Below are 11,925 nucleotides of genomic sequence, written 5' to 3'. Positions count from 1 at the left end.
AAATTGATCAGCACTGTTTATTATCCTAGATACCAGCCAACAACAAGAAAGGCCAAATACAAGGTGGGTGATCAAGTAAGAATCAGCAAATATAAGCACTTATTCAAAAGAGGCTTTACAAGAAACTGGAGCACTGAATTATTTATAGTGGTTCAAGTTAAACCTGGGACCCTTAACACATATATAATAAAAGATCACCGAGGAGAAATTCTCAAAGGCAGATTCTATGAAGAAGAACTCAGCAAAACTAAACAGCCTGACACATATCTCATAGAAAAAATCATCCGCAGAAAAGGCAACAAGTTATTTGTCAAATGGCTAGTACTCCCAGAACACAGCTGGATCGATGCAGACAAAGTGATAATATGAGCACCTGGGATGTTATAAAAAGGCTGCCAGAACCTGAACAGCAGATTAAGAGAAATGGCAAGTTGCTGCCTGATAATATTAGATGTCTTATTGTTGGGCCATCAGCTTGTGGTAAAACTACACTAATGATTGATAATTTTTTATTGGCACCCAACTGGTTAGACTGGAAAAACAGAGCACTTGTATGTTTTCTCTAAGAGCTTGGAACAATTAAAATATCAGCAGCTGATGAAGCTATATGATGGATTGGATATTGCCACTTTTGAATCAGATGTTAAGCCACTCCATGAATGTCTCGATAATTCTGTTGTTGCGTTTGATGACATTATACTGGATAATCAAAACAAGATTAGAAATTTCTTTACACAGGGCCGACACAAAAACATTGATTACTTCTACCTGGCACAGACTTTTTCAAAAATACCGAAGCAGCTGATCCGAGACAACAGCAATTTTATATGTGTGTTTCATCAAGATCATACCAACCTCAAACACATACATGATGAATATGTAGGTGGGGACTTGAGCTACAATGATTTTTCCAAGTTTTGCAGTAGGTGCTGGAAGCAAAACAGTTATGGTTTTGTCACAATTGATATGACAAGAAAACCCAATAGTGGCAAATACAGAAATAAAATCAACAATTTTCTAGACATTGAAACATATATAAATAACCATGAAAAGGCCAATCATTGATGATCTTAAATTAAGAGATTATCTTGTAAAAAGATTTAAGGGATGGAAATCACAGAACCGAGGAATTTATGAACAACACAAACAAACAGAACAGCCTATTATTGATGCTATTAGTGAATTAGGTAAAAATATCAAAACTGTTACAGAGCAAAATAAAAATGTGATCACAGAGCTTGTACCTGTAGCTGCAAGGAACATATTAGATTATCCAATCACCCCACTTTCCAGTATTCATACACCTAGTCCTGTTGCTCCTCGAAGAATTGAAGCTACTCTGGATCCTATTGAATTGGGTCTTCTTGCTCAAAAATATTTAAGCACACCTAAAGACAACAAAGATGAGGTCTTTGGCTTATATGCTGACACAGAGCGTGATGGTAGCATCATACATAGAATTGGCAATTTCAGAGTAACATTTATGGGAGATGATCTAATTGTATATTCAGAATCTCATCTTGGAGAAAAAGGTGGTTTTGTTAAATATCCCGGGACACCTGGGTTGTGGGAACTGATGACTAGGAAAAGGCCTGGCAGCTATACAGATCAAGACTATGAGCACTACAAAGAAATATTAATAAAATCAGATGCTCTATACCAGAACAATGATCCCACACAATAAAGAGTCAAGTCTAGCAGTGGAGCAAAATACAACAATTTTATCAAGCCCATATGGTCACAGATCAAGACTGGCAGTGGAATCAAACAATACAACACCCTGCCTAAAGAATTTGTGTGGGTTGATGATGTCAGGGAACTTGTAGATAGGTTATTGGTGACAGCTGGGGAGGAAAATGCTGGCAACCACAATTTTTACAATGAAAAGGTTGGAATTATGGACATGATAAGCACCAAATTGCCTAATTTTATAGTGAATGACACTAAGGGGATTGGATATCTTATAAAAATTATTAATACTCTACCACCTAAATTTTGGAATATTTCTGAGGGCCGGGGACTTTTTAATGACATTATAAACAAGCTGCCATTTGAACTACACATTCCAGGCTATCAGTATTGTGGTCCAGGCACAAAATTGGACCATAGATTAAACAGAGGTGATCCTGGTGTTAATCCCCTAGATGCTGCTTGTAGAGACCATGACATAGCATACAACACACATTCTGATCTTGACAAGAGACATGTTGCAGACAAAAAATTAGAAGAGGCTGCATTTGGTAGATTTGTAAGCAAAGATGCTTCTTTGAGTGAAAAAATAGCAGCATTGGGAACCACCATAGCTATGAACACCAAACAAAAACTGGGGTGGGGCTGTGAATATGTATATAATAAACCTACAATGAAGGCCAAGGGTGTTATGTATCAAATACCTTATGCAGGTCTTAAATCTCTTAAAACTATTGATAGCCTTTTAACCAAAAAGCAGCGCAAGAAAAAAAGCTCTTGTATTGCCAAGGGCCATGGTATGAAATTGTTGCTTAGTACCCCCCAATTAAAAAAATTACAACAATCCAGGAAAAAATCACATGTGGGTGGATTTATATTTACTATCCCGGCCATCTTAGCAGCACTTGGGGCTGTTGGGAGCTTGGCTGGGGGATCAGCTGCCATAGCAAAAACAGTAATAGATGCCAAGAAGAATAGGGCAGAATTAGATGAATTGAAGCGCCATAACCTGGCCATGGAGAAACAAGGCAAAGGTGTTAAGAGAGCCATGAATAAGTTTAAAAAAACAAGAGCCGCTTACAAACCAAGATATTGAAGCTTTAATCAAGCCACTGGGCATCAAAAATTTTAGAGGTGTGTACATGTCTGATTCTTTACCAGAGCAACCACTCAACAAAGAGTGTGGCATTGTTAATTTGGATAAGTACAAAAATCAGGGCACTCACTGGATTTGTTATCTTAAATATTTAAACAATGAGGCATTTGTGTTTGATTCATTTGGAGGTGTTCCACCTGAAAATTTAGTAAAATATCTAAAATCAACTAATTTTTATTACAATAATGCCCGTGTTCAAAACTTCAAAGATGTTAATTGTGGACATTTGTGTTTATCTGTTCTCAGATATATGTCTCAAATAAATAAACCATCAATTGAAAATTTTCAAAAGGCCTTGTGGTATTTAAAACATCATGGGGGTATTCCATCTTACCAGCCAAAATTCAATATTGAAACTCAAATTACATGATGATATAGTGTATCCCAAAACAATAGCTCTCAGAGCATTTTATGGCATGTACTTGATCCCTAATATTACACACCACAACAACAAAATTGCAGTAGGGGATCAAAAAATTTTCATCACTCCAGGGCAGTATAATCTGTCCACTCTAAATGCTCAATTACCCAGAGGTATAGTATTAACTCAAAATTCTGTCACTTACAGAGTAGAGATTGTATCTGCTACAGAAACAGTGGATCTGGGTACTATAGGAGAGCTGTTAGGCTTTGAGAACAACACAAAACTTGAACCAGTCATCAAACACACTGCTATTAATATACCTAAATTCTTAGCCATAGAGACTCTGAATATTCACTGTAATGTGGCCGAGGGTATGATCACCAAATCAAATGGCATAGGCACTCACAAACAAACTGGCATCATTGCAACATTTAAACCTAATTCTGAATTTATGGAGCCAATCATCTACACTCCATCCCCAACATTATATTTTCCTGTGTGCCATAATAGAATAGATAACATTGAATTGATGGTCACTAATGAAAAAGAAGAATTAGTTGATTTTGCTGGAGCCACAAGAACTGCAATCATAGAGATTAATATTTAAATAAAAATACATACAAAAAAAATGGAAAATATTGAGAGTTATGAGCTACAATCATTCCCCCCAAACAGGAGGACATTTGCAAATTTAAATCAACCCAACACAGAAATTGAGGTTGATCTTGATGTAGGGGATGGCTTTATACACCCCCACAGAGCAGATCTATACATTAAATTTGATGTTGTAATGCTCGATGGTACAGATTATCCGGCAATTTCAAATATAAGATTGGTGGATAATTTTGTGCCACATCTGTTCTCTGAAATTGAGATCAGAAAGCATGGTGTTGTTATAAACAGAGTGGATTATCCCGGCATTACCTCCACAGCTTTGGCCACACTAAAATTATCCAAAACCGAGGCTTCTTACTACAAAATAGGTGGATTTGAGGCTGGTGATAAAATTATATCTAAGAGCCACACAGTGCTGTTCCCTATGCGCCTGTTGCCAGGATTCTTCTCAGATTACAAAGATATTATGTGGAAGGGTGGTTTAAGAATCACATTTAGAAGAGCTGCCAATGATAATAATGCTTTGATGAGGTACAGCACATTAAACTCTACAGGGGAAGCTTTGCCCAATACCCTACCTGATGAAGGCAAATGCATTATTCAGACTATGGAGCTAAGAATCCCAGTTGTTGAATATGAAGCCAGTTATGCTCTTAAATACAAAGCAGATATAATAAAAAATCCACAGATTTCTTTACAATTTTATACATATCAATGTGTACAGAAGCCTGCCGCTGGTACTTAGCATGAGTTTGATGCTACAAATTCATTCTCCAGTATACAATATGACATGCCGGATTTTGTGGTGGTACTGTTTCAGACTGGAAGACACAATAATCAGGAAAAAAATTCAAGTAGATTTGATAACTACAACATCAAGAACATATATCTTAAAAATGGCAGAAATGAGGTATTTCCTAGAGAAAATTATAATTTAGACATGTCCAAGAATGATTTCCTTAAATTATATGAAGCATTTACAGCATACAAAAGGGTCACTACTGGCAATACTGACATGTATTACACACCAGATGAATTCAAAGCACAGAGACCCATGTTTGTCATCAACACTTCAAAAAGGAAACAAGTTGTGGTTAATGACAGGACAAACATTAAAATTATCTGTGAATTCCACAATACACTCCCTGATGACACTATATGTAGTGTTATTCTCATAGGTGAAAAATCATATGTTTATGATGTAAGAAATGAGAGAGTCACAGAGCAATTCTAGAAAGTCTCTGCATATTACATTGTTTTAATATTAGATAAACAAATTGAGGCTGGTGTCCAATTGAACTTAAACCGGAAGTAAATATGTGTGTGTGTGTGTGTGTGTGTGTGTGTGTGTGTGTGTGTGTGTGTGTGTGTGGGTGTGGGTGGGTGGGTGTGTGTGTGTGTTAATACGTTTGGCGTAGTTTTAGGTGTGGGCAAAAAAAATATCAAGAGGGGCATATTTTTAACAAATTTATGGACAACAATCTCACAGAAGTGCCTTTTGTAAGTGTAGACAAATCAATCTGAGGGGGGTCATACTTTCTCAGGAAATTCCCGAGGGCATTTTTACAAAAATCTTGGATTAGACAGGGTTCCACACTTGAGCAAAAAGCTCATATGGGCATGTTGAGCTAGTTTTAAGTGTAGGCAAATCTGCCAGAGGGGGGCTCATACTTTCTCGGGTTTATAATAGGGCCAATTACACTACTGAAGATTTTGCTACAGTGCAAAAAAATAGAGTAAAAATGGGAGTAAGAACGAATCCACTTCGAAAATGACTGTATATTTCTTGAAAATGCAAAAAATATGCTGAATATGACAGAAAATCCATCAAAATATGCTATATCACGTAGAAATGGCCAAATATGCTAAAATATGCCCTTAAAAAGCACCTTAATTTAATTAGTTTCTTCATAATATAAGTTTCTACATGTATGTGTGCCTGCAGTGGTCAATTACCTCCCACAACTTCAAATTTTATGCATATAAAAATACTTTTCGTAAAATTTTCTCGCTCGTCTCGCTCGCAATGCCTCCTGCTTTTCTTGGTCTCAACAAATTCAGAATTTTAACTAGAGGGCGGCGGGAGTCAGCCCTGGGTGCCAAACGATCTAAATGGAAATAAGTTGTAAAATTGATTGATTCATTTACGCACAGAATAGGGCCTGGACCTGCAGTTTAAAGTGGGATCAGAACCACTGTGCCATGTATCTCCACCAGGTATCGAACCCGGGACCACCAGATCACAAGGCGACGATGTTACCACTACACCATCAGGGAGGCACAAGAGCTGTAAAAGAGAGAATGCATTGGCGTCCCGTGAAATTATTTGCTCAATATTAAATCAATATAGATTTCAGCCTGCAAAATAATTGGATCCAAAAAATTTCTTGCTCGCTTCGCTCGCATTTCCCCATTCTTCTCTGTTATGCATTGTGAATTACCAGACAGAGGAATAAGACTTATCTTAATTGATTTTCTTTTAAATGCATGAACAATTGTTTTGAGGGAAGGGAGCGTGCACATTTGAGACACAATTTATGTAATTTTTGCTGTTGGTTTATTGTAAGATGGATGAATTGGTTGTGTAATCTATTTAAATAATATATGTTGTATATACATGTATTAAAGAAACTTTGAATACGTACACAATTTAGTGTCCATGTCACGCCATGTTGCATGATATGAAACATAATATCGTGTATGAAAGTTATATATGTTAATATAAAAATGAATTTATATTTGGAATGCATTTATCAAGCATTTTCTGTCTTTCAAAAATAGTTTGTGTGTTTCTTTTCCATTATTAATGTGAAATTGAAAGTGTTTCAACAATAATAATGTTATAATAATATTATTATTATTATTACTATTAAAAGTAAAGTGCTCCCCTGTGCTTAACACTACGCCATGAAGGCGTATAGGGTGTGTGGGGGTTATTATTACTATTATTGATATTATTTATTTGCTTTATTTTACTTCGCTTATTGCGCCACTTTTGGCTAATTTGCAAGCATGGGGATGAGTGATGATATGATGAAATTGATGAATGGACACTCACAAACTTCAATGCAAGCCTGGATTCGAAATTTTGCAAAAGGGGTAGAAGTTCGTTCTACAGCATTTGTCGTGTTCGAAGAAACGAATTGAATCATTTTTCAAGTGTTGAAAAAATAATTCAATTCGTTTCTTCAAACACGACAAATGCTTTAGCACCAACTTCTACCCCTTTTGCAAAATTGATGAGGGTATTTGATACTACTACTACTGCTATTACTACTATTATAACAATAATAATAATAAATATTATGATGATCCCGGGGTCGAATCCCGGCTTGAGCATGGAAGTTTGTGAGTGTCCATTCATCAATTTCATCATTTCATCATATCATCACTCATCCCCATGTTTGCAAATTAGCCAAAAGTGGCGCAATAAGCGAAGTAAAATAAAGCAAATAAATAATAATCGTTTATTTTAAGTGTTGAGCACAGTATGAAACGTAATACAGCACTAAGTCAAATACAAAAGTACAAAGTTACACGAATAAAATACATAAGCTGTAGAATAACATAACATAACAAGTTAGCATATTTACACTTCAAGTTACAGTTTTCAATGAGATCTATTATATCTCTGATACTAATAATTGTTTATTGTTATATAATATTGTGCAATTAACTGTGTATTGTTCTAATAATAAAAATGATCATATTTATTGAAGTGATGATAACGATTAAACAACCACTATGTTATACAAAATTAAAAAAATTGAATACATAATTATAAAATAAAACAGTGGATCCTACAATTTTATACATCAACATAAATTCAAATTGTAGGTTTCAGCAAGATCAGCTACTAAACCTCTTGCCTTGTTTAGGTATGTGAGAATTGAGATATACCTATGGGAATATCTGGGAATTTTATAAGCTATATTATTCAAAAAGTATTCACTGCCAACTTGGAAATTTAATATCTTCTCTACAAAATTTAACCTTTTCATTTTTCTTCTTTCTTCTAAGGAAAACATATTCAACTGTGATAACCATTCAGAGTAATGTTAGTCATAGTAATTTTTTTTTAAACTTTGTGCATAATAACCTGATAAAAAGTTTTTGAACTGATTCAACTTTTTGAAGGTGACTGGTTGCAGTCAAAAACCATAATTCATTTGCAAATTCAAGAATAGGACGAACTATCGTTTTATACAGGAATATTAAGGTATCTTCCTTTTTAAAAACTTTCCATGAGAAAAATATATAAGCAAGCATTCTCTTTGCTCTTTTGCAAATTTCTGAAATGTGCTCATCAAATATGAGAGAGGAATCTATTACTATTCCTAAGTCTTTATGACTGTCGCACACTTGGATTTTATTTTCATAAATAAAATAGTTGGAGACTATATAATGAACTTTCTTAGTACATCTTAAAACTTTACACTTTTTCAAGTTAATTTCCATTTCATTAATCTTGCACCAACATGTCATTCTATCGAGATCAGCCTGAAGTTGAGCGACATCATTATTTGTTAAAATACTATTAAACATTTTTATATCATCTGCATATAGTAAACATGTGCTAGATTTAAAACATAATGTAACATCATTGATAAAAGCAGCGAACAGAATTGGGCCAAGTGACGACCCTTGAGGTACTCCACAAAGTATTTCTTTTTTAGAAGAAGTTGTTTCACCAATCTTAACAGAGAAACTTCTATTTACTAAAAAGTTCGAAAACCATTTCAGAAATCGTGGTGATAATCCCATTTGGTCGAGTTTGTAAATTAATAGCTGATGGCTGACACTATCAAAGGCTTTAGCCAAGTCAATAAATAAAATATCGGTCTGGGATTGCTTCCTAATGTTAGATTTAAGAGAGTCTATTAAAACCAATAAATTTGTGATACTAGACCTTTTTCTAAAAAATCCATGCTGATTTCCATCAATATATTGTTTAAAAGAAAAAGACAAATAGTCAGCAATTATGTGTTCAAAAACCTTTGCCATGGAATTTAATATAGTAATTGGTCTATAATTATTAAGATCATTGGCTTTTCCATCTTTGTTTTTAGTTACAGGTACAATAAACATATTTTTCCAGATATCTGGAAATATTCCAGAAGTAAGTGACATGTTGTAAATTTTAGTTAACAATGGTACAAAAACATCTTTGTTTGCTTTCAAAATAAAATTAGGTAATAACAATAATAATAGTAATAGTAATAATAATATAACATTATTATTAGTATTATTATTATTATTTTTATTGGTAAGTATTTCCTGGTACGTGCCCCCCCCCCCCCGACAAGAATTCCTGGTTGCGCCTTTGTCGAGAAGAGACAAGACTGGACAGTGTCTTGATATCGTCTTCTTTTTTAGATATTTTTCTCGGTTTCTTTTTTCTATTACATCATTTTCCCGGAAAGCAGAGAGGCTGTTCAGTTCAGTGCTTCACACCCATGATTGTAAATCTAGTCAGAGATTCTTACTATGTACAAAGATGCATATTGGTTGATTGAATTCGTTTATTTTACTTCGCTCTTCTGCCACTTTTGACTAATCGCCAAGATGAGGATCAGTGATGGATAATATGATGAAATTTATATACCTAGATCGGAATTCGAACCAGGGAACAGTGCTAACCACTCCGCCACGGAGATCGACAAAGATTCATATCCACCAGAAATGCATAATCTGTGCATCAGTCCATTTCATTTTTAATTGTGACTAGTTCTTTCCACAATCATCGATTTATTAATATTGAAACTTTTGTTAGAAATTTATATTCCCCGTAATAAGCTTCATTTCACAAAGAAACATTAAATTTTCTAGTGCAAAATTAACTACGAACATAAATTAATGTCATTAAAAAATCGCCTTCTCTTTTCATTTCAGTCTTGTGTTGTGTAAGAAAAATGATGGACTACATAAGTGCAACATTTCTGTTATCCACAATTCTACAATTACTATTAACATGTTTTCCATCTGCAAGTCATGGTATAATAGATCATATTCCTAATAGTATAATGCAGAAAGAAACATCAGACTTTATAATCGATATTCTGGCCAAATATAGTAAGAAGGGACCACTTTGTGTGACTGGAATCTCTGAAACAGACTATTTCTTGCATCATCTAACAAACCCTGTTGTCATAATTGATCCTGAACATGTGGTGAGTAGTAAGAAGATAAAAAGTGGAAAAGAAACACCAATAAACTGTGACTTTGTGTTGATTATTATCAGACATGCAAAATCTGTTTCTAGTGCAATTAGTCTGAAATCTTCGATCGTAAAGTGGACTTTGCTAACACGCTTTGTTGTCATAATAACGATTCAAAACATCCCACAAAGCAACGTGAGAGACATGTTCAAAAAGTTATGGGATATTGATGTTATGCACGTTGTAATTTGCCTTAGAAGCGTAACTAAAAGCGGCACAAGAATGAGCATTTATACATATTTTCCCTTCCGAGATCATTCCTGTTGGTACGCCAGCGAGATCGTCTTAATTGACGAATGGGAGGACAGTAAATTTTCAAGAGATTCTCAATTGTTTCCCGAAAAGTCCGCTAACATGCACAACTGCTCAGTGCGTTACACGACATTCCCTCACCCTCCTTACGTCATCGGAGAGCCGTTGGGAAACTTTCCACTCTCAGGGATCGAAGGACTGTTGTTTTTCACCGTTTCGGAATATATGAACATGAGCACGATATTTTCACCACAGGTAGATAACGAAAGGTGGGGTTATCGAGCTCCAAACGGAACTTACTTGGGACTTATGGGCAATTTGGTCTATAACAGAACAGACGTAGTGTTTGCAGCTATGATGCCTACCACAGAACGTTTTAATCTATTCGACAGAACCGAAGCTTATGCCAGGGACTGCTTTACTTTCCTTGTTCCAAAGGCTGGATTTTACCCAATGTGGACCACTTTCACACGTACATTCTCGCTTGAAATGTGGATATTAACGTTGACTACTTTAGTAACATGTACGTTTATCTTCGTAGTTTTGGTAGAGCACAAGAGAGAAGAAGAAAAAGAAAATTTCAAGGACACAGCTACAACTATTTTGTACACAATATCAGTTTTCTTTGGTAATTCGGCTCCTTGTCCTAGCACAGATATTGTTCGTTTCTTTATCCTTCTGTGGCTGCTCTTCTGCTTCATTGTCGACGAGGCGTACAAGGCTTCTATGGGTAGCATTCTGACTGTTCCTAAACATGAACCTGACATCAGAACTAGAGAAGACCTGCTTAACGCAAACCTTGTCATCGGTGGAGTCTTAAATATTTTCAAGTACATGAACAGCTCGAAGGACAGCGTTCAGGAGAAGATTCTAGCAAGTTACAAGATAATGCAAAACGTGCCGGACAATTTGAGAAGGACTGCGATGGATCGTGACCTTGCGACCCCTCTGAACATGTACACCCTCAAGTTCCTTTCAAATAAGAGATTCGTTGATGAAAATGGAAGACGCAGGACGTATGTCATGGACGAATGCATTCTCTCATTCCATATCAGTTTCTATGCCAGGAAAGGATTACCCATTATTCCGAGAATGAACCATGCAGTGTATAGGTTGCTTGAAGGAGGTTTCGTTAGCAAATGGAGCTTTGATACTATTTATGGAATCTTGGCAGAGCCAGAATACAACGACCCCAGAGTTATATCTCTCCCTAACATTATAGGGTGCTTTATACTTCTTCTGATAGGACTGTCAACTGCACTCTTGGTGTTTATATTCGAAATGGTTTATGTGTTTGGGAAAAAGATACGTTTTAGAATGAGATATTCATATTTACAGTGACATTTCGCATAAATTCTATGATTTCAGTAACATAAACATTTTGGTACTACATCCATTGTTAGACCTCAGCTGCATTATTTTGTTTTCAATGCATCTGCATTGAAAGCAGGCCGTACCCAGGATTTTTTTTAAGGGGCCAGAACTATATATATATATATATAGAGAGAGAGAGGACATCAAAACAAACAACTTTTCCCAGTAACATTTTTCTCGTTGGTGCGTCGACTCGACGCTACAACCGTTCAAAAAAGACCGTTTTGCTGCCTGGATGCTGGTAACCCAAAACAACA

General features: G+C 35.6%; 1 protein-coding gene across 1 annotated transcript; it reads left to right on the top strand.

The window, feature by feature from the left end:
- Positions 1-10,396: 10,396 nt before the first annotated feature.
- LOC145992441 (glutamate receptor 2-like) lies at positions 10,397-11,635 on the top strand. The gene has a single exon (XM_083128826.1). The coding sequence runs from the start codon at positions 10,397-10,399 to the stop codon at positions 11,633-11,635; it is 1,239 nt and encodes a 412-aa protein (XP_082984952.1).
- The last annotated feature ends 290 nt before the right edge of the window (positions 11,636-11,925 follow it).

This window comes from Lepisma saccharinum, chromosome 9 (assembly GCF_977018435.1).
Source record: "Lepisma saccharinum chromosome 9, izLepSacc3.1, whole genome shotgun sequence".
NCBI lineage: Eukaryota > Metazoa > Arthropoda > Insecta > Zygentoma > Lepismatidae > Lepisma > Lepisma saccharinum.
This window is presented reverse-complemented; position numbering and strand designations above follow the sequence as displayed.